This window comes from Dromaius novaehollandiae, chromosome 3, assembly GCF_036370855.1.
Source record: "Dromaius novaehollandiae isolate bDroNov1 chromosome 3, bDroNov1.hap1, whole genome shotgun sequence".
NCBI lineage: Eukaryota > Metazoa > Chordata > Aves > Casuariiformes > Dromaiidae > Dromaius > Dromaius novaehollandiae.
This window is the reverse complement of record NC_088100.1, coordinates 47009447-47033872: the sequence shown is the minus strand read 5'-3', so window position 1 is coordinate 47033872 and position 24426 is coordinate 47009447. Positions and strand designations below refer to the sequence as shown.

Here is a 24426-nt window from a genome sequence, read left to right as displayed (position 1 = left end):
CCAGTTAGCTCTTTGAAAATGAGAAATTAAAATGCTACATGAATCTGTATGACAACCATTTATCTAGGCATTCCATAAGCAAATTGAAGATTAGCACTGGATATCTGGCAAAAACAAATATTGTGCATGTGTTCCATATGAGCTTTACATCAGTTATTCAAAATGATTTGTGGGTTCCGATATATTTCCCTGAAGCATTTACATATAATATGGAGAGATTTATAAAAAGCATGCATAACTTCCTCCATATATAGGCATTATATAATTTAAAGATTATATTATTATATATTAAAATACTATATATATAATATTATATTATATAATGTCTATGCATGGAAAAACATTAAAAAGTAACATATATCTGAAAATCTTAGTGGAGTTTCCATAAAGTAACAAAATTGAGAACAATAACAAAGGAAAACAGAATGCTGAAAACGAGTCACAGAAACAGCACATCAGCAAGAGCAGGGCTGCTCCCTAAGGCAGGGCGAGCTGGGAGTCGATGGCAGCCACAGTGCAGGCCGGGCAGGCAGGGCAGAGTTCCACAGCTCCTGAGCTGAGCAAGCACAGCAGAGGAGTCACGGCAACAGGCCCTATCAGCAGTCCACTGAGAGTCAGGCAAGACAAGAGAAAAGCCAAGTCCAAGGTCAAGACAGAAAATCCAGACAATAATTCAGGAACAGGGTTAGTGGAAGGCATGCCACAGTCTAACACTGACCAGGGAGAGAAAGAGACTTGTTGCTTTATTTTCAAATATTACATCTTGTTTTCTCCAGGTGCCCAGGATTTTTTGTTTTTAATATTACTAGGTGTATGGGAAAGTGCGGAAGAATGTCGAGGAGATAGACGATGGAAGCTAGCCAGACCGTTCCGTGGGAAAAGGAACATCAACAGGGCATGTTGACCCATAGTCACGTAGCTGAGCCTGTGCCAGGGTGGCGCTGCACCTGGGCTTTGAATCAGGAATAACAATGAGCTCAACATGCTTACTGCGCATGTGTATGGTACATAAAAACTTCATCTAGTGCCCCCCCTCAGTGTTCCTCACCCTGGACCTACACTCAGCAGTGCCAGGGATCCCCCGCTCTGTTATTGCCTCGACTGGGAAAACGCCAGGGAACCCCCGTTCAGACACAGAGGTAATAAATGCTCCATATCAACCATCGTATGCCTTGTGTTTGTGTATCCGTCCCTGCTGGGAGTCCAGGCGGTGTCCCCGCCTCACCCTTACGCTAGGCTTTCTTGCTGTTTGAGGACAGCAAATTTTTCTTTTCCAGGAAATGATCACCCTTTTACCAGGATCAGATTTATGTCAGGAATGAGACGTCTGTCTTCTGCCCATGTGGGATGAACTTATCCAATTGCCTATTTACTCTTCTTTCAAAGTTTTCCTAGCAAACTACCCTCATTGTTACTCCTGCTCTTTCCAAATCATAAGTGCCATTATTTATATGATATCAGCGTAAATAGAAAATTATTTGCTATAACCTGCTGCATGAGTAATTATTTATAGCTGATGCTAGAGATTTGCATTAATTTCAGTGAGAAGTTTTGGAAGTCTCAACCATGTTCATATTCCCCACAGATAAATATACAGACAAAATCAAATTCTGCTGAAGTAGCCAACAAAATCCTCACTCCATAAGATTTTTGCTCTCTGAATTATTCAAGTATTTACCCTGAGTCACGCATGCACCAATCTATCTCATTTTTTTTACAAGAGTTTTGTTTCTGTCTTCCATTCCGTGCAATCGTGAATTACGTGGAGCAGAATTTAAACGTGTGTGATACCAGGGAATTAGTACAATTGTCAATGTATATTTTCATGGCTTTTGTGTCTCCTTTCCATTTCTTTACTGAACCATCCAGCAAAATTCTAATCATTCTTGCATATTTTCCCAGAAGATCATTACAGTAATCCTCAATTGCTTTAGCTGTTCTGCTGATGCTTTTCATATTTTATTACAAAAACATCGTGCAGCACTTTCTAGAGTTCATGGTTCCAACTCCATATTCTTTTATTATTCTTTACTCTGAGCAGCTTGGATGAGGGCTACAATAGCCTATATGTTACTGTTTAATATTTAGAATATTCTGTTAAGGGGAAAAAAGAAACTTTTGCTGAAAAGTCTGGCCAATGAGTTATTATTAATCTCTTATTACTTTCAAGATCCATATGCTATGCCCTTACTTAGTGGCTTCTGCTGCCTTTGGGTCTCTCTGCTCAATTCTCTACACAGTCTTCCACTGTCCAAAACATTTGCTTTCTCTTTTCACAGCTTTTGTTTGCCAGGTAGAGCATTTTCTTACTTAGCTTTGACAGGATTCAGTTCTAATTTATCAGGTATGCTTATCCTGAAGTAAGAGCAACCAGATGGCAAATTATTGCACTTTAAACACAACTCTTTTCTTAATCAAAATTAATCTTGTCCCTAGTTTAACTTGTTCTTGACATGTGGAATTGAAAATGGGAAACAGCATTAAAGAATATCGACATCAGAATAGTTTATCAGAAAAAATACAAGAAATCACATAGTTTGAGTAGAATAGAAAGTCATTTAGCCACGTTTTCAGTTCTCCTTTTCATTTTACACTATAACTAGTATTGTAATAGTATTCATAGGACCTCAATTAAGGTTGCCTAAATTAAGTTTATACATATAGAAATACTTAACATATTAAAAAGATAAAGGCATTGAGAATAAGGAGAGAGATGAAAAGAATAAGGACAAATAAAGTTATGCTATTGTTAGCTTACAGCTGAAATTGGGAGGCTAGATAAGTTGGTATTTTCCCACAAGAATTAAGATACCATAAAAGCATATAAACCTTTTGCAATCACAAAGCAAATCTGAATTACATATATTCAAAGGTTCATATATATATTATCATATAACTAATTCTACAGTTGGATAATTCATAGTATTTAATATAAATACTTTTTAAGAAAAGCAGGAACTGGAAAAGGTGTTATTTCAGTAGCAGTAAGGAGAGCCAGATACAGAGGAACGTCACTATGTGTCTGTGCTTTGACACATGCAGCACAGTCCTCCAGCTGTCAGTATATACCTCTAATACTGAACTACCAGGTTTAAACTGAAGAAATGGTCAGTGAAATCAAACACTGTTTTGATTCCAACTGGTTATAGTTCATACAGACAGGTTTTTTTTCTGAATGAGAGGACTTCACAGAACTAGTTCCTTTTAAAATAGGAGGGTTCAGAGAAATACCAAGGGCAAAGACAACTTTAAATTTTGATTCTTCACAGGAGATAAATTGCCAATAGCTCTAGTGGTTGAGACAACAGTACAACAATATAACTCATCCTGGAATTTATTAGAAGCCTGAGATATACTACAAATGCATTCTTTCAGTGCTAAGCATACCCACTGCACCTGCAGGAGACAGTCACATAAACTGTTCATAGTTTGAAATGCTCCATTTGGGTAATTAACTCTGTAAACAAGAGCTTGTAATTATCCTTTTGCACATGGGTGTGCATATTTTGTCAGTGCAATACAGGTGAACAATCTGGAAAAACTTAGCACTACAGAGAAAATTCAGAGTGTTGGAATATGTCTCTTGTATATGTCCTCACAATTACGTTCATCAGTTCTCTCAATAACACACTGAAAGTTTGATGTTATGGTACCATTACTGTTATGACAGTTAGTCTTCAACATGTGAATATTATGAATAGATCTTCCTAGTATGAGCTGCCTTTATGACTTTTAGCAAATTTCTGCCAAGTTATCTAGCTTCTTCAAGCTTATCATTCTTGCCAGGAATCAACTGCAAGCCAGTTACTGATGAACAGAAGTCATTTAAAAGGTCATTTTAGAGACAGTCTAGAGGGTGTTGCAAGCTGAAGAGAGCAGATTTAAGTAAACAATTCCAATAAGGTACCAGTAACATTGCCATAATTAGTTATTAATAACAAACAGTGCAAAAGTATAATAGACCCATACTCTTCTAATGAATCTTTGCTGTGTTGAATGAAATTTCAATGACAAGAAAGAAATTAACCACTCCTTGTACAGGGGTCACACAACTTGATCCTGTGTGTCAGCCTACTGAAGCTGCCCATGACTGCTAGCCATCTTCACATTGCATACCGGACTGCCTCAAAAATGACTGGTTGTGTGAATGCCACAGCTTCCCAAACAGGTATGCAGAACTGTTATCCTACATAGTCTACATATGTAAGTATCACCTTAGTAACATTAGAGGGAACTACACCTGTCACACTGCATCTGCTCTAGTATCCTGTCCTTTAAGCGTGGCTGTAATTTGGGTACAACAAGGGTGAATGGGACATTTGTTTTACAAGTGCAAAAACCATTATAACCAGTTATGAAACAGCAGTCACAACTATCAAAGACTGAATGACTTTTCTTTTTTCCTGCCTATAGGGACCTTACATGGAGCGCAAGTTGGATCATGCAAAGGAAAAAAATTAATTCTAATAGAACTAGCATAAAAGCACTCTGTAACATCAGATGAGCTGAAGAGATCTTAGCCAGAATAAGAAAAGATCATTACTTTAGATCCATCAATCCCCACTGAAGAAGTAAAGGAGTGGGTGCTAATGAAAAATCAAAAACACCATAAATCAGAGAGTAGGCTTGGAAGCTGTAATCACCACTACAAATATATGAATATATAGAGATATAGAGATATTTTAAAAATCAGCCTGTAATATATCTATAGAAAGACCACAGTGGAAGGCCACAATTACTAGAGAAGTAAGTGAATTCCATATTGCTGCAAGTCATTAGTATATCCCATGGAAAATGTATCAGCACTGCATTTTAAGAACCAGTAGGTCAAGGGAAATAAAGAATGCAACCAAGACATTTGCAGACAGCTGTTCAGCCTAACACTCAAGAAAACCCAACACACTTGCAAAGAGATCTCCAAAGCGTATAAAGGAAGTTAGAAAATACTTCTGGGGCTGTTTTCTTCCAAAAAATTATAAATTCTATATGGAGCACTTACACAGCAGGATGGAGTCTTTCCTTTCCAGAAATGTTATTCTATATCTTAATAGTCTTTAAAGTCAAACAAACAGGACTCCATGATACTTTGCAGAATATCTTACAGACTTTAGAGAATTGCAAAGGGATAGGGTGTTATTCTGAGAGATTATTCTAGTCCAGTGAAAGAAGGTAAATGAGAGACGGTAAATTCTGCTGACTCAAAAAGTCAAATAATACAAAATGATCTTGTTCCATGAAACACTGGCTTATGGCTAGTTGGAAAGACATCTAGTTTATGCGGCCTTGATCTCATTCAGTACAAGGAAAATCAACTATCTGTGACAGTAGCTGACTAGCCCTAAGTCTAGCTGACTAGAAAGAAATAAGCACTTGTTCAGTACAAAATGAGAAGAAAATTAATCAAGTCTATAGAGGATGTGAGGTAGAGAAATTCTTTTATTGAAAACTTAGGAATGATAACTGTCAAAGTAAAAAATGAGAAGAACTGGAATCCAGATCATAAACCTAGGAGGAAGACATGCATTCTTAGAATAGTGAAACCTTATTTTAACTATTTAGAAAAGATCAAGTTGGCCAAAATATTGTCAGAATGGTACTTCTTGTTTATATATCAAATATTAATTGAAAGATTCTTCATCAACGTTGTAAAGGATACGTTACATGATAAGACACAATATACAAGTTTTACTACACATCCTGTGCAACATAAAGCAAAAATCAGACTGATATAATCATAATGGACAGCTTATGCAGTCACCACTAAAACAACCTAAAATAATTTTAAAAAATCTAAACATGAAAATATTCTAACTCAGAAGTACTGAAAGTATATTTTTTATCAGATTCAACTTGACAGATATACAAGAATTGATTACAGAACCAAAAATCAGTGCTAATTTAAATAAAAGTTGTCATAACTTCATTACTTATTTCACATATAAACTGATGGAAGGCCAAGCCAGCTTTGAAGTGAACATTAGCAAAAAAATTTAGTATCTGATAATAAAAATAGAAAGGAATTAAAGAAAGTTCTTGTAATGTATACAAATTAATCCTGTATCTTCCTTATACATTTAAGTGATTGATTATGGCTGTGTAAGATCCTTAAATTGGTACTGTATAATATTTTGCAGTGAAATTTACACATATGCAAATTCATTAAAACCTGGCTAACCTAAAGTGTAATGATAATTAGGGAATCCCTACTGAAGAGATATATGCCTGTAGGTTTTCAAATCTTTATAGGTGTCCACTTAGCATGTATTTGTGGTTCTTTCAACAGCACTTTCTTTTAATTGTCACTAACCTGTTTTCTTACATGGTCCTGTGAGAAAAAAAAACTTCTGAAAATTTTTGTGTTGACACAATGTTGGTCAAACAGTAAGTAATAAGGAGGAAAGATCACACAAGCACAAAGATCTTGGTAAGCTGGACTCAAGCAAATAGTGTATATTTCAAAATTTTAAATGAAAACATCTAGAAACAATAATGAAAATCATAAAGAAAGAAATCTACCCTGGGAGCCCTTGATAGAAAGAATTATTTAGTTTAATTTGCTCAACAGGTCAGCTTACTGGAGAATATCCCCCCAAAATCCAAAAAATCCCAAACTGAATCCTTTGAAAAAGCCAAATAAGTACTAAATATGAGAATGCAGATAAAGTAAATGCAATTAATCATTTTTACGAGAAGTGCAAAGTAGGCTAACTGAAATTACTGCAAATGAAGATATGATCACAAGGAAGACTAAAGTACTGGGTAGATTAGAAATTATAACTGAAAATAGAGGATGAATTTTTGAAAAGTACATATTGAGTAGTATAAAAAATTATGAAATTTCATTCAAGAATTTTATGACCCCCAAGTGACAAATACAACTGCTGTTTTCATATAAACTTCCTGTCCAGTCTACACATAATGTTGATACTTAAAGATATTTTGACTTATTGATAAACTGGTGTCACCTCAGCTTTGTGGTGAACTTTACCCACACTGATTCCTTTCAGTGACAGTGAAGATGGAATCATCAGCAGAAGACAGTCATTTGTCATATACCATGCTCAGAGGGGTTTTGGGAGCAAGATACAGGATTACATCAAGGGGTAGACAGATTACATAAAGTGTTCATTTGGCATGAATATAGACTTCTGATGTCCAAAAATCAAATAAGAGAAAAACTGGACAGATTTCAAAAAAAAGTGACAAGAAGGAGTCAGCTTTCAATTGTATTGTATTAAAGGCCAGATTATATAATCAAAATGTTTACCTCTGACTTAGGCACTAAGCCTCCATGAATGGGTATTCCTGTAATGATTCTCTAAGTTGAATCATTTCTTTGATACTCAGCAAGTGTGCTATCTTCAAAAGCATGGGGTTTTTTTCATTTAAAATATCTATATAGCAGTTCTTCCATTATGCAGTCTCATAGATTTTATTTGCAAACATATTTGTATTCATTTTTAATGCCTATGTTGCATCACGCACAAAAAAAGATTATTATGCCACAGTTTCCATATATTAAATTAAATTGTAACTTTACAGATTAGTTTAAATACTTCAAATATACAACTACCACTTCTATGAAATCCCACTTATTCTATCCAGATGTGGAAGTGTACAAATTAACTGATAGTTAATTTAGATAGATAATTAAACTGATACTTCATTGCCCTATTCTCTATAGTTTATTTTACAAACACATTGGGACAAGAAACACTTATTTGAATTATTCCACGGGTTGTGTTTATCATATTTCAACTACAAAGAGATAATATTAAAAATGATGACAATAAACTCAACCTTCCAAGTTATTCTGATTTTAATTTTTATGGCTAATTATTAAATTGTAGATTGCTCATTAATATTTCTAACATGGACATATGAATCTGTTAAACCATCTAGAATTTTTATATTACTATCAGTATTGGAAAGGCAAAACAAAAAAAGTGGAAGTCCTAATGATGAAAAGAGAAAAATCATCTTGAAAATCTGCCACTGCTAAAACAGGGAATTTTAGTCATTAACTTCTGTTCACCAGGGATACTGGAGTTAAAAGACTGCCATATCTAATTAGCATTTATGTCAAATGTAAGGAATACACAATAGGCTTTCACAGTTGGCAGTCAGAATTCAAGTGGGAGAGGTGAAGCAATGCAGTAGTTACAATCAATCAAAACAATGTAATGTATTACTCAGACATCTCACTAGTCATTTAAGGCAAGATATTCTACTAGAAGATATTAAGGCCAGAGACAAGAAAACAGCAAAGCAGGCTTACTCCGTGACACTGTCTCTGAGAGAAATTCATTATGAATATCTTTATTTGCCACCTTTTAAGATACTTCCCAGAAGACTCCCTAGTGCGACCTATTGGATCATGAAATATATAGTCATAATTATGTTTTTATAAATCACGGCCTGAAGAATGGAAGCTATAGCTATTCTATTCTGCAGTTTCGCTCCTCATTTTGCCAGGCTCTCAAATAAAATACTTTTCCTTATTCTCCCACAGTTTACTTTTAACTTTGGCCAGATTGTAAATTAATTCAGCTGCATCCCAGGAAAGTGTACTAAGTTTCCATTCCAGTAAAGCAAATTATGTATGAGTGAATTTCTACTTTAAGCAAAACTACTTCACTGAATAAACCACAAAATGTGCAATCATTAAAGTGTTGCACACTGCAGACTGCACTAATCTACTTTTCAGCTAAACTGAATCATACTGCCTTCGTGTACAAAAAGAGTATCAAAGATATTATTAGGGCTTATTATAATGGAAAGCAAAACAGTCTGTTGTTATGATGAATCTTAAACAAATTTTCAGAAGACTGTGGGGAAAAATAACAAACCCAAACCCAAGGCATTCAACAAATGCAGCAAGCATTTTCCTAGAATGATTGCCCTTGGTGCTCATCAGTACAAATCCTGACTCCTTCAGAAGGAGTTATAAACTGATCCTTGTCATTATCTAACACCACATTTTTAGTACTAACATTTCAGTAGAAGGGAATTGAAGCACTAGAGAAGTAATTGAGAAAAGCTGTTAGAGATGATACTGTAAACTTGGAGACCAAAGAAAGTACTTCTCAGTCATTATTCAGAGATTTAGCTACATGGACATTCTACCTTCTGCTTGCACCCAGCACTGGAGAAAAATAGCTTTGTTGACCTTCTTCTGCTAAGTCAAACTTACTGTAATTTGTGCTGATTTTACTGCACTCATTCATTTATCATGGCATCCTTCAAACTTCATCTATTTTTTCCTAAAAGTTTTACTGAACATTACGTCTGAAATAGAAACAAGCACTGTGGATGTGCACGTCGGAGACCTTGCAAGTCTGAAGGCACTAGATGTTATTGGGGTACACAGACGCTATGATTGGTTTCTGGACAAGAATGATGTTTAACTTAACATTTTTGCATTTCGAGCACTATAAACTTTAAAGGAAGCTAACATCTCTCTCACTGGAAAATTTCTTAAATACGTTAAAGTGGTTTGCTGTGCATTTCAGCTACTTCTTCAGGAATTCAGTGAATTTTAAAGTCTGCATTTGTGGCTGAAGATGGAGGAGTGGAGCTGAGACAGAATGGATTCAGAAAGAAGAGGCTATAGACTTTGGATGTTAAAACGGGTATGAGAAATCTGAGAGAGGTATATAGGCACATATGAGGAGACAAGTATATAAAAAGGGATAAGTAAAGTATTAAAGCTGGCAAATAAGGAATTGCATATTCCCTTAGATTCAAAGAAGAATCAGGTGTCGTATCGGACTAAACCAAAAATATAAAATGTCAAATTTACAGTTTTTCTGCAAGACTAAATAGATTCAACTATTTCCTGATGATACAAACAATTAAAATAGATTTATGAGAGATAAATAATTGCTTAGGATTAAAACATCAGTAGATACCAAGTATTATTGTAGTTACCAATATCTCAAAATCTAGAGGTTGTCTGATCATCATAGAATCATGCAACATTAACTGATGAAGAGCATGAAGAGCAAATGAAGAGCAAAGCCTGTATCAGATATCTCTCCTCAAAATATACTATAAAAATGAAAAAGACAAAGATTACAAATCTGCAATTCTGTGCCTGAGATATAGGAGAGACATTTTCATAAAGTTATAGAAAAAGGTTGTTCTATATACCTATTTAAAATCTGGGAGTAAGTAAATCATAGACTCCCACTTTAAATATTATTTGAATCCAAAAGAAAGAGACAGAAAGTATTCATATAAAAATGAAAAACTTTACATATCTTAAAAAATTGAAAAAAAAGCTGCAATAAACTTGGCATTTTGCTTTATTTTATATCTATATTTATTTTGAAAATGAGATGGCATTTATATGGCAGTAGATTTGAGCTCATTTGAAAAAGTAATATTTATAAATAAAACTCAGGGTAAGGAAGATTTTTTTTTTTAACAAAGATAGATTGCTTTGAAAATGCACTACGTTTTTTCTTCTTCCAAAATACACAGAGGTTATTTTAGAGAAGTTTAATTAAAGAAGGTTTTCACATTTCAAAAGTGAAGTAACAAAAACACTGCTAAATAGGAGGTTATCACGGACTTTTTGTAACTTTCACATATATCTTGAAAAAGTTAAACTTGACAACTGGGAGCTTTACAAAGCTTTGATGTGGGCAGATACGAAGCACAGAAAAACCATCGGGAAGCCACAAGGACTGGGAAGGAGCATCCATTTCAACTAAAACAGGAGAAATGAAACTATATGAAAAGATGAACAGGCTGGTATGCAATTTAGCATAAGCAAACGAATGCCATACACACACTCTTATAAATATGAAAGTTGAATTACAAAGTTAAAAAGCTTTCAAAGTCAAGCTTTACTTTTCCAAAATAAAGGTAGAATATGCACTAGAACAAAGACATTTTAGATCTCTATATACAACATAAAGAGCAAAATAATTTTAGAGTTCTGATAGATTGCAAAACTAAGTCAATTTAGCAGGTATAAGAATCCCTTAGCAATGAACTAGACAATTCTGGTACTTTTTTTAGCAGTGGAATGCTCAGAATGTGGAATTTTAATTCTGTAAGAAATTCTGAAGTTCAGATGCAGTTGACATTAATCTGCGAACAGAATAATTGTGTCAAAAAGAAGGAGATACCCAAAGCTATCATCAGAAAAGGTTTGAATTTTTTTTGTTGCTGTTTTAATTTATTTTTCAAATGTTCCCAAAAATCACAAGCTGACCATCATCCCATCAGACTTGTGTGGTGTGTACTTTGGGCTGCTATGGAACCAGATCTTGGAAGAGATACAGACCTTTTCACCAAGATTTTATGCCATTAGACTTCTGAGAAGTGCAAATATCCTGGGAACCCCAACCCCATCCAGTAACACAGCTGATGAATGGTTCCCAAGGCAAGGAACAATCTTTCATCTTGTTTCCTACAGCCTGTACTATGCAGAAGTCAAGGCAGAACGACCACGTAAGTCCCTCTTTATTTGGAGTAGACGAATTTATGAATTCCAAGTTATTTATTATTATTTTGCCTATCAATACACTTTCTTCAGTAGACATGGACATAAGTAGGTATGGTCACCATTTTCAAAGATCTTCATGATCACAATATAAAGAAGGAAGAGGATACTGTTCAGAAGGCTGAATCAAAAACAAAAACTGGGGTCTTTGAAACAAAAGTAAGTGTTAGAGATGACTATAGAGAAAACTAATTAAGATTCTATGGCTGACAGTATATTACAGGCTATTGCAGGGAAATGCTAAAGTGTAAATACACCATGGAAAAATCATGTGAACAGCTTAAGTGAGAGAACTGCCTTTTAAAAAATATTTTTCTGAATGAAAAAGGAGAGAAGAGAAAGGTGATGAAGAAAAAAACTTGTTTCTAAGAGCTGCACCTTTGTACATTGATTCCCCTCATAGATCCCTTGCTTTGCCACAAAATGAAAATTCAGTAATTTGCTTTCTGCCCCATAGAAACATATCAAGCACAAAAAGATAGAGTTGCAAAAGTAAGCCAGTGCATGTTTTCTGCACCAAAACATTTTTTCATTCATTTCATTATTCTGATACTACTCTTATCATGACTTTAAATTTGAAAACAGCTACTGCAAATGCAAAAACTTTTACCGAACAATAGCTGAAGGTAGTTGCAAGTGAGCAACTAGAAATATCTATTTGAATGTCCTCACATTTCTTATATTTAGTAATTCCACCCAGGAATGTGCAAAGAGGACAGATGCCTACAAAATACTACTAACTGAAAGTTATCTATCAAGAAAATCATATCCTTGACTACAGAGAGCAGTTGCTCTCTATCATAAATCTTAGGGACCTACTTTTGTGAGTGCGATCAGTGCAAATTCAGTCCTCAATAACAGAGCTACTACTTACATTTTTGCAGCTTACCTTTTCTTGAAATAAATAATTCAAATAAAAACATATCAGTATAAATATCACTACAGAATATCTGATACATACAGTTATATGGATTAAAACCTCACTAATAGGTAGATGTCAAAACACAGGTATTAATGAACCATTCTATGTTATGGAGAGTTTTTTCTTACGGCTTCTTGCAGGGATTGATTCTTGTCCCAGTACTGTTACCACTAGTCTGGAAGAAAGTATAAATGATTGCCAACTAAGTGTGCAGACAACTCAAGACTGGATGACTAATGAGTAATGAGTAATGAAGGGAACAGGTAACGAATAGAGATCAATCACTAGATAAAACAAAGTTAGCAGTAATGCTCATATATCTAAACACAAGGAATCTAAGAACAGGAATATAGTTCATAATAATTGGATATGACTATATTCTGGAAAACAGTAACCCGGGGAAGCAATCAGGAACAAAGTGAAACACAGTTATGAGCTGTCAGTGGGATGTTTCGAGAAAAAGCCCAGGCAGAATACCTGAATACAATATAACAGGAATACAGGTTTCAAATGGAATTAGTAAGACACTTAGCACTGCACCAGTTCTGACATCCACAGGATTTGAAAAACCTAGCAGAGCACTGGGAAGAAATGAAAGACAGACTCGAACTCTAGAAAACATGCCTCTACTGCAAGTGAATATAAGAGGTAGATTTAAATTTTACAAAAAAGAAATTCGAGAGAAGGTACATCTCCAATCTATAATTACCTGTAAAAGAAGAAGTTGTGTAAAACTCTGCTGCTCTTAATATAGAAAGAACTTGTGGCTGAAAGTGAAAGTTGGACATGTTCTAATTATGTAACAGTTATATATTTTTAATGAATGGAATAAATGAAACAAAGAATGTCAGAAGACTTTCTACAGCTTGTGAATTTTCATATAAAAACAGACTTTATGCTATAGTTCAACTTACTGGGTGAAATTCTGTGGCTTAGAATACACCTAATGCCAGCGTGCTTCTAACCTAACAACAGCTAGAAGTACACTAGCATTTCTATCTCTGTACCTATGATGATTCATTCTAGTTTGAAATATTAAAATAAAGCTTAGTAGCTAAAAACTTCTTGTTAAAACTATTGGAAAGTGAATTATTTTTAGATATCTAAAAAATCATGTGGTAGTCTCACAGCAGATGCACTTCTGGCAAGCTTTTAATTTGTGTTGAAATTAAAATTACTATTTTGAAATGATTGTGAGGAAATTACTGAACACTCATTTTTATATAACTAAGTATATGTAATTAGAAAAAATCACTAATACCTCACCCACCATTGTGAATTTGTCAACAAGGTAATGAAAAAGAAGTTGCTTAAAATGTTTCTTCTGATCTAGTTCAAATGATTACTAAATTACATTTCTATTTGATTAAAAATTTCAAGGTGATAATCAAGTAATAACTCTGATGAAAATAAATGGTAAATACATCCTACTTTCCATGAAAGTAATAGCATGGTGCTAGACTAGCAAATGAAAGCAATAAATTTTGCCAACTATAATCTTCAGGCTAATAACCAGACCACTTCATTTGAATCAAACACCTTTTGTCCTCTTATATGGTGCTGAACTCAACTGCTTTGTCAAGGATCCAAAGATTTTAGTCGATAATAAGCAAACTGAAATTACTAATCAACTGAGATACCATCAAAATTAGAATAATTTACTTACAATTTAGATGAGAATAAATACCCAATGACTAAGTTAACAACTGTAGTTCATTCATGACACAGTAATTGCTAAGTAACTGTAATATATATTACAAACTGTTCATTACTGTTGTAATTAGTATACCTTATTCTATTAACTTCCATGTAAAACTGTATTTCTGGAAATGCAAATGTCATTGCTTACCAAGATGGTGGTAACAATTAATGAGCGATTGGACAGGGAATCTGTGATGTTTGCTGGTTTTCCTTTCTGATTCTCTGTCATGTTAAGGCCACTTGCTGGATCCCAAGTTCCAATCTATAAAACAGTATGTTACTATGTAAATTGTCCATTAGTTATATTTCAACATCTAGGAAAGAATACCAGAAGGAAGAAGTTAAGATTGCTACCACTTACTATTTGCCCCTGCTCCATTATCCTCTGTCATTATATTTAAAGTCTGCTTGTTCAAAATATGATCCACTATATTTCAAAGTGTGTTTGGTGAAGTGTGACTTTTGGGGGAAAATGATGCAAAGAATGTCTAAAGTCACCCTGAATACTTAATTTTTTCCATTTAAACTTTTGTTCTTCAAAATAAACCACATCTGATGATAACGTAATAGTTAGGTGGAAATTCATGTGCAGAGCACAGAGCATCTTCTCTACATAAGTATTTATTCTTTCTCTCATCAGAAAGAGCAGAAGGGCAAAAAGATGTTTGGGGGAAAATGTAATGGGGAAGACTGAAAGTAGATTAAGTGTAATAACTTAATTGATTTCTTGACAAATGTTCAATACATATATCTTTTGACATTCTGTACCTTGAATTTCTTATTCCAGTAAAGTCAATAGGATTTTCATCTAAGTAAGAAGGTCCAGGGTTATGCTTTAAGGTTCAGGTCAAGGACAATGTTACATACTCTGTAATAAGTAATGGGTCTTAGGCTTACATCATTCAACCTCAATTTCATTACTATGAAACTAAAACTGGCAGGCAATAAACACAACAATCCATCTTTAGACATCAGAATTTTTTGGCTAAAGAAGAAAAAACCCTCAGTCCCTTTCTTTTTGCTTTTAGAAACAAATTTAGATTAAAAATCACTTCAAATTGTGAGCAACATCCTTGCTATAAATTGAAGATTATTTAAATCTGAATCAGGACAGTAATTACATAATTCTGTGAGGTAGCATGTTTAATTAATGACATTTATTTATTTACTAGGTTACTTATTTATATTATACAAGTGCACACAGGTTTTTTTTAACATCTAAACCTTTCAAAGTGATTCCTGAGGAACTGTTTCTATACTTTTAAGTGACTTGTTACCACATAGCTTCCAAGTCAGCCCAGGATGCAACTCAGTATGGGTTGAATTGAAAGAGTTACATCTCTAAAACTGAGGAAAGGGGGAAGCAGGGGAAAGGGAGAAGGGATAGCAGGGGGAAAGAAGGAGGGGAGAGATAGTGAGGAGGGGATAAAGACAGAGAAAGATAGAGTTGCAGAGAGAGAGGGAGGGAAAGAGACTGTGAAAGAAAGAGAGGGAGAGTGCAATGGAGAGAGATTCAGCACAATTTGAACTAGATGACTTCAAAAAAACTTTGAGAGAGCTCTTTTAAATGAAAGGTCTGGCTAGAATGTATTCTCTCTACTCAGAAGTGCCGTGCTGTAGGGTTAGAGGATTACTCCTGAATTCAGGAAAAGGAGGCTTTATATTCTTTCAGCATAAACAAGTTTTCTTCAAAGACATTTTTCCTCAGCACTGATTTCTCTTTCTCAGTAAAATAACCTATAAGACCCAAGCATTATTTAACCACTTCAATCTAATGAATATAGACCTTAATTTTCCTTTTTCTTAATTTCACACCACTATACCCTAAAGAAACTGCTCTGGTTCTGCTCATGTATCTCTGAATCTCTGCAACATTTCCCAATATTCGTTGCTAACACTTTCCTAACTCCTAATTTTTTCTGGTGCATAATAACTAATTCTTACTGCTCCTTCCAAAGCTTGTTAGCACATTTAGTTGAAAAATTAATATCATCACATCACTTTAAAGCCAAAATGAACCATGAAAGGAGTAATAATAACTTCTTTTTCTGTGAGCTTCTGTATACACAGCTCAAGAACATGCTGGTTGTTTTTAAAAAGCCATATCCTTTTATAACTATTTATCCTGTTGCCTCTTATGTATCTTTCATTATCAATGTTTCCCAAGTTTTTCTATTATGTCTTTTAGAGTACTGTATTTTCAGTTGAATTCTACCTCCTTCTCATATTTCTGATCTCTGTAGACCCTTTCATTTTATTTTTATATTTTCACTGGGGTTCATATCTCCTAATATACTGTCAGCTGAGAATTAGATTAACATGTTTTTGTGTTTCTACTTTTGTATCAATACTGATAGCAAAATAAAAGCAGATGTAACACAGATCCAGATGGCAGACACCATTCCTTTAGCCCAGTGAGCATCCATTCTGCAGTATTTTACACCAGTGTTCTCTCAATTTCCAGTCAACACAGAAAAGCTAACCAAGCCAACTCTTTTTTTAGTAAGATTGCAAAGCAGTATCAAATACGTCACTGAAATACAAATATATTACATTGTCTGCATTTCTTTAATTTATTTATTTTGCATTTCTACCAGAAAAGAAATTAAGTACATTGTCAAAATTTTATTTTCCAGAAAACCCATGCTGCTTGATGGTTCTTATATGCCATCCAGTGTCCTTAAAGCCATCCTGGATTCCAGAGACTTTCTTTCCTCATTTTCTTCAGTTTTCCTCTTTTGTCATTTATTCACATTCAGACTCTTCAGCCACTACTGACTCATTTAGCTACTCCTATGTCATCTATTCTTCCAATTTTGTTTCCAGGAAGGAAGATAGGTTGTGTTGTGCCTGTTCTACTCATACACAAACAAGTAGCTTTGCAAATCTAATCACAGCTTTATAGACTTTCTTTTTTCCTTAAGCTCACTACTCCCTTCATGGAATACTCATGGGAAGACTCTATACTGTCATTCTGTTGCCGAATGTTTATAAAAATAGTTTAGAATTTCAATCACAGTTTGCCACTGGACATTTTTGGAAATGTTACCACCTACTTTAATGTTCCAAAGCAAGTTCACAGCTTATGAGCTTTTTGGAAATTTTCCCAGTAATAGAAATAATATCCTAAAATGGGTATTGGAGAAATAGGTTTTTGGAAAATATGTTGTTTACATTAACTTCTCTATTCAATTATATAAAGAAAAAAAAGGAAATGCAATCCTGCAGCATGGTGACTTCCCTAAGTTTCTCTTTGCCTATGTGGGGACAATATTACCTTGGAGCAATACCTGATAAAAATTTTTCTGAAGATGAAGGGCTTACAGAATGCTGGACACAATGGCTAAATAGAAACTGCAGGGCGGATGTAAACTGCAGCATGTCCAGAATCTTTGTCCGCTGACCGTAACAATCGGAGGCATCCTGCAGACCCCTGTACTGCCCCTCCGCGGCAGGGTGGTAGGAGAAGAGGAGGAGAATGATCTGGCCTCAGATCATCATGGAGTCATATAGCTAGGCCAAAGACAGGTACATGCTCCCAGAACCCTTAGTTCATATAGAGCCAATATTAGGCTACACAAAAAGGGCCTCTTCTCAGTCCTTGGATCTCTGACTCCATCTCTGTAGAACAATATCTGACATCAGAAGACATGCGAGCCTGTCAGGCTCCCTTAATTTTTTTTAGTGCCACTTACAAATAGGAACTTTGTATTCCAAGAAGAGAACTACAGTTCCTTTTTAAACCACGGAAAATTGCTGAAAAATAGCTTTTGTTTCATTCTGTTCTATATCATGTGATTTTTCCCGAGTTAAAAAAATGTAAAGAAAAAAACAAATACACATAGGTTCACACATAAGGATAGATGATAGAATTGGAATCGCCACTAAACCTAAACTCAACATAAAGTGAAGACAAAGTATCTTATTGTTAATCTAGTAAGTAATCTAGGACCAGCTTTTCATTCTTGTCTAGGTTTTCTTGAATCTAAGGATCTTAGAATCTGCACACAGTTAAGGAGCTGCTAATCATCAGACATCAGAACAACAGCTTTTACTAGAAATCTTCTCTCTTTGAAGGCAGATATTGGGCTGAGAATGGGTACAGTTTTATGTAACACATAAAAATTGTTACTGAAAGCCTGTACATTAAAATGCCTTTACATGGAATCTCAATTTAAAAGTTCATATTAAACTCCTTATTTATTTTTTCTGATGGATATTATTTCTATGATCTACAGTGCTAGTATGAATACCTGCTTGCACCATCTGCAATCATTTTTTAAATATTGTTCCCCCAAAGTGTCTTTAAGAAGTAGGTACTTATAAAAAGTTTGCTTTTCAAATTGTTCTCAGCATTCCTCTAATGTGCTCTCTCTCAGGTCTGTCTTCTGTTTCAAGACAAATTTTCTGAATCCAAATATTCCAAATTTTCTGGTCCCAAACATTCAACTATGAGTGCCTGGGAACTTAGCATGGCACTTCCATTTCTGCAGAGGAAAACTTGATACGTGAAGAGGAATGAGGCTGGCAGGTATGTGTAGATCATTTAACACTGTAAAATTTGGCTGGATTAGATGATGTTTATCCCTTTGGTATGGCCTTCCCTGAAGACAGCCACATACTATGAAGACTTCTACATAAAAGGTTCATAGGCCAAGAACTTCCTTTGAAACCAAACACTTTGTGTATAGCCATATTTTCCAAAGTATCCAGAACCAATGAGCCACCTGGAGAGTAACAATAGATCCTGTGCCTCATGTATTTCTGAATAATAGAAGTAATGCTACTACTTATTTTTTGGAACTTGTTTCATAATAATGACATTTATAATTAGCTGTTGGACATGCACAATAATAGTAAGAGGAAAACCCAGATGTCTTTAATTTTAATGGTAATGAGATCCTAGCTTGCAAAGGCATCACTAGGATAAACATGACACAAAACACTTAAATTGTCAAACCTAAAGTTTCAGTTTTACTCTCTTCTTTTGAAAAAAAGAGTTTTTATAACAAGATTATTTCTAAAACATGAACTTCATAAAAGCACAAATTTATTCCCAATATACAATTTGATTTTGCTGTAACATGGTATAGAAATGTTTTTTTATCCAGGGAAAAGAATTTAAGCTTTTTTGTTGTTTTTTGTTTTAATGTTTCACATCACTTTCCAGGTAAACATCCTACATACCTTTTCAAGACCTTCTTCCTTGAGGCTGATCACATCTAAATCAAAATCTGTCCTTAAGCCATTAGTTTTGTTGAAAGTTATCCTGCCTGTGAGGCCTTCCCAATGGGCCTATGGAGAAAGAAAAACCAATTTCCTTATATAAATATCACTCCCTTTCTTCTCCCCTCAAAAGAATAAATTTTATTTCTGCCAAAATGGGAATATTAATCATTCTTTCTATCTAAATAATTTACCTTGTGGCAGATTAAAAAAAAATTTTCATATTTACTTTTTGCTAATTAAACCAACCTTTCTTTAATCTTCACAGACAATTTTTAACAGCTTTCCATGTTACCCAATAGACTCTTTTTACTAAATGAGACAAAAACCTGTTTCATTTTCATTCCTCTAACATTCATGGATTTCCACTTTTGTTCCTCCACCTCACCTCCAATCCCTCTCTCATAAATGCTGGATTTCATTTTTCTGTTAGGACATTTCATGCAAGTAAGGACTAAGCTTTACAAGATGCTGAGTCCCCTGAAAATATACTGAGACAGCAAACATTGAGGTCACTGAGCCAGTCTTCCAGAGCTGATTCCTTACTTATTATTAAGGAATTGCACTTTATTAAAAGTGCAATATCCTAATTTTTTATAACTTAACTTGATTCTTAAACTATAGTAGAGGAGGAAATATGAAAGACAAAATTATCATCTTTAAAGGAATCAGTATTAAAAACAGTATTATGCTCCCCTACAAATATTTATCTTTACTACAAAATTTTGCATAACTAGAATGAGAACTACCATACTGGTAGTTACTTACAGTACAACAGACTTGAGTACTATATGGTATTGATCTTTAACACCTTAAATCACCTAAACAGTAAACTAGCTTCACTTTAAATCAATTTTTAGACCAAATTACAGCAAGCTAATAATACAAGATCAGGACATTTATGGAAGGCAGTACCTAAAGAGTGTGCAAAGAGATATATGCCATATATATTAATTCACCATAGCAAACAAATGAAGATTAAAGAAGTGGTAAACTTCATTCTCGGCCCCTTTGAACCTACACCAGTATTTGGGTGCTGAATTTTTCATTGTTAGGTCTATGGTTTGGAGTTTGTTTTCGTTTTTTGTCTTTTATGCCACAAATATTCTGAATAAACCCACAGCAATCTACCAAAAAAAAAAGTTTTATTTATCATGATGTTACATCACCCTTTTATGTTTCTTTGTAATACACACTTTGTTCCAACTAATACTTCAGAAGGACCTGTTTTCAAATATAAATGCTGTCTTGCCTGCAAATCTCTTTACACATAACAAGCTGAGAGAGTCCCACCTGCTGAAAAAAAAAAGGCTGAATTAAAGCAGAGTGGGAACAAAAGAAAATGGGAGTGGGGAAAAAGGAAAGTGAGAAAGTAGAACATATTTTATTGGTCACATACCTCCTTAATGAGACTCATAAAGCGGGTCCCAAAGCGCCATGGTTTGTGCCGATTACACTGTAGCGAGCTTACAGTCATCTGTGGGAACTGCTGGACAGCCACTGACACGACATGAACTGCATCATACATTAGAGCTGCATCCGTCTGAAATTAGAATGAAATCAATGCCATGAACAAAAATGAAAGCATATGACAGACCAGCAGTGAGAGGAGGAAGAAAAAAGTAGCACTGTTCATTACACTGCAGGGAGAAAATGATACAACTGCTTGCATAGCACTGTCAAATACAGCCTTACTGCCAAGCCTTACAACAGAAATGTCAGGATGTTCAGTCTCAGCTTTTCTCTTCTTGATCCTGAAGTAAGGGCCCAATTACCAGTTTTTCAGGATCACAGCATACTCTGGTATCTCTGATGACTTGTTTATTTTTAAAAAAGCAGTTTGTTAGGGGGCTATATAAATCACTGTATGCACATTTGAGTCAAATCAGTTATTCCCATGAGTGAGGAGGAAAAAAAAAATAGATTAGCAAGGTAGCAAGACCTTGTCTAGGAAGAAAAGTACACAGGATAAAAGACTAATGTTTTTCTGGTTCAGAATTACAGACTAGATACAGTCCCAAAGGTGCTTAACTGATTCATTAATCACTGTTTAAGGCATCAGTTTAAATCCCTAGGACTGACCTAATCGATATCTTCTACAAATTGGAGGCAAATTAGAGCTGCATTATAAAGCGCACTCATTTTGATTGTGTTCATGTCCCACCCTAAATAAATAGGCTGTTTAGACTGGGTACATGCTTACTAATGTTGTATTAGCACAGGACTGAGACTGCTTCTCAGTACATACTGTCACGCTGTACGAAAAAAATCATGTATCTTTCCTATTCTGTTTGATAAACAGGGGCAAGCCTTGGAACCCAAAGCAAGAGAGGACCTTGGACTCATCTGGTAGAAACGAACTCTATGCCATCTGCTCAGCATACCTTAGAGAAAAAGGACCTATTTCCCCTTCTCATTCACATAATTAGTGAGCTGTGAAATTAGTTCTTTAATGGATAGGAAACCTGGAGATTACTGCACTTGTCACAATACAATGCAACGCAATACAAAATGAGCTTATATAGTGCCTTTCATGCAAATGCATCCCAAGGCACTTTACAATAAAACTAAACATAAAAATGCAAAAGTGTTCTACCATTTTGGCCATAAGCTACTGTTAAAGGGGAAAATATACGTTTACATTTAAATGGATCTCCCAAGGAGAGATTTCAAAATTCAAACAGAAATAAATCCTAATTTTAAAATAGCCAGTACAATAGGTTTTGATGATCTCACATGCCAAGCAGCTTATCCAGAGACTCCAAATCAGTCAGAAAATCTTTTGCTGCCAAATTGTTTATCTTTAAGGCATGAAAGTGCTTTTAAGGCAAACTGATATCTGACAAGGAGGCAGTGAAACTCTCAGAAGTTGGAATGACATGCTGAGTAAGTGTGATATGAAGCTTAATATTCTAGTGGTAGAACTTGGCAGAAGTTGGAGTCCAGACAACAGTTTCTTAAAGAAACTAGAAAATAAGTACAACACATTAATCTGGCTCAGAAAGGCAAACAGTATGGTTTTTTTTAAAATCAGCTTTATTTCTAAAACTGTAGTCTTTGCACCAATGAAAGGAAATGGGAATTGCTGGAAGACTTTAGCAAAAGCAGACCATTAAGAAGCAACCAGAAATTCAAAAACAGCATTAACTGATTATTTAGATATAAATATAGACATATAACTGATATGAATCATTAACTGGAATCAAATGGACATTATGCCAGATGCAGAGCAACATCATGGCTTTTTGTCAAATTCTTTAAGTCACTGAGATGGAAATCTGTATGATGATGAGACAGTCAACTCAAGTGAAAGCATTAAAAAAGTCATTGCATGTTTAGAAGTAATTTGAATTCTGATAATATTCTTCATATTTGACTGATGAATACTGCTTCACTGGCAATAACTCTAAATCAGATTGCACTTCTTATAAGCATGCACAACATATACTAATCATTGGCTAGCATCTGTATGTCTTCTTTGATTTTTAGATGCTACAAGATAAATCCATTATTTACATAGGCTCAGATTCCACAGTCCTCCCTCTACAGTAAGATTAACTTAAGTGTGTGCTTAAATCTCTGTACTGAATAAAGACAGATAAGACCATATATTTAAAATACATTGGTTTAGTGATTTAATACTTTGCTCACCTCTCTGGGTGAAAAATCATCGATTTTATTGCAAAAAAAAAAAAAACAGCACAGATCTCAGGGAAGAGCAAAAAAAAAAAAACAGCACAGATCTCAGGGAAGAATATAAAGTACATGCTTGAATTTGCAGGTTGGTCTCTTTACCTTTCATCTGAGAGACAGCAGGAATTGATAATGATTGGCCTTGCTCTCCACCCTTATGCCTTAGGCTTCCTAAGCTTTTTAGTCTCTTGCTGCTCTTTGCACAGCTTTCTTTTCCTTAAGTCACACTATAGGAACTATGTTTTGTGGTACAGAACGTGCTACAGGTTTCAGCAACAGACTGTTTAGGGTGCAGGGAGGAACTGTCTCTAATTACATTTTTAGGATTCTTTATCTAAATAGAGATTGGCGGACTGGAAGGAAGAAGAGGTAGGAACTTTGTGAAAGGAAATTCTTCTTGAATTTCAAACTGGAACCTGCTACAATGTTGCCATTCACTAAAGCACACATAATACAAGAAATTACTTTTACTGAAAATGAATTTAATACTTTCTCATTAAATTGTCTAAACTTTTTAAAGATTATGTTTTATTTCACAAATATTTCTTGGTACAGTTTTGGACCCCCTTTTTTGTTTTCACCGTCTTAGCAGAACACCTTATGATGACTTTTTTGAATATAAATAAACTCATCTAAAATATTCCTTATTACACTGTGATGAGTACATCTACACACACACACACACACCAAAAAAAAAAAAAAAAGAAAAGAAAAAAAAACCCTACAGCAACTACAAAAGTTTTCTGTTGAACTGAAATAAAATGAGATCTATTTAGGTGGCAAAGATGACAGATAACAGATGGCTGTGGCCACAAGTCTTTCTTTCAATTGAGTGTGTGAAGTAGCAAGAAAGATTTTAGCACTCAGAGATAACAACAGCTTATCTTTTTCCTATCACTGCATTTGTGCATTTACAAAATTACCTAGTATACCCTCTATCCTAGTGACTGAAAGGATTACTAAAACACAAGGAAAAAAACAGCAACTGGATGAATTTGCCAAACCAAAAAGCAAATGTTTTCCATCTATTGGTAGAGAAGTGATCTCCGTTACAATATGTCTTGGCTAGAGAGAAAATACCAATATTTATGTTTGATTTTTATCCTAAACTCCATTGGATACTACACATTTCTTCTCATACTGTTCTGCCATTCCTCCACCTCCTGTCTTACTGTAGCTGTTGTGTTTGCCTCTTCTAATTACATGTGTTTCTATAACAGCACTAATCACTGGTGAGTCCTACTTGCTAAGTGCTGTCTAATAAATTTCATGCAGACACTCATTTCACTGTGGAAAGGCTCTGGTGGAGCCAGACTCAGTGTAGAGAAGGTAGAGAGAGAGTTTATTATTAGAGAAAGAATCTATTGCT

General features: G+C 34.7%; 1 protein-coding gene and 1 long non-coding RNA gene across 2 annotated transcripts in view; one reads left to right on the top strand and one right to left on the bottom strand.

Moving 5' to 3' along the window:
• Positions 1-24426, bottom strand: part of GRIK2 (glutamate ionotropic receptor kainate type subunit 2) — a 438669-nt gene that overhangs the window by 190955 nt on the left and 223288 nt on the right. The window contains exons 8-10 of the mRNA XM_064508825.1: positions 20764-20907; positions 19326-19433; positions 14287-14400 (exon numbers count right to left, since the gene is read on the bottom strand). Coding sequence (XP_064364895.1) covers positions 14287-14400; positions 19326-19433; positions 20764-20907 — 366 coding nt within the window. The remainder of the gene's footprint in view (positions 1-14286; positions 14401-19325; positions 19434-20763; positions 20908-24426) is intronic.
• Positions 1056-23632, top strand: LOC135327847 (uncharacterized). Its single transcript, XR_010388309.1, has 4 exons — positions 1056-1139; positions 4042-4168; positions 18518-18669; positions 21667-23632. It is a non-coding gene; the product is annotated as an uncharacterized LOC135327847 (long non-coding RNA).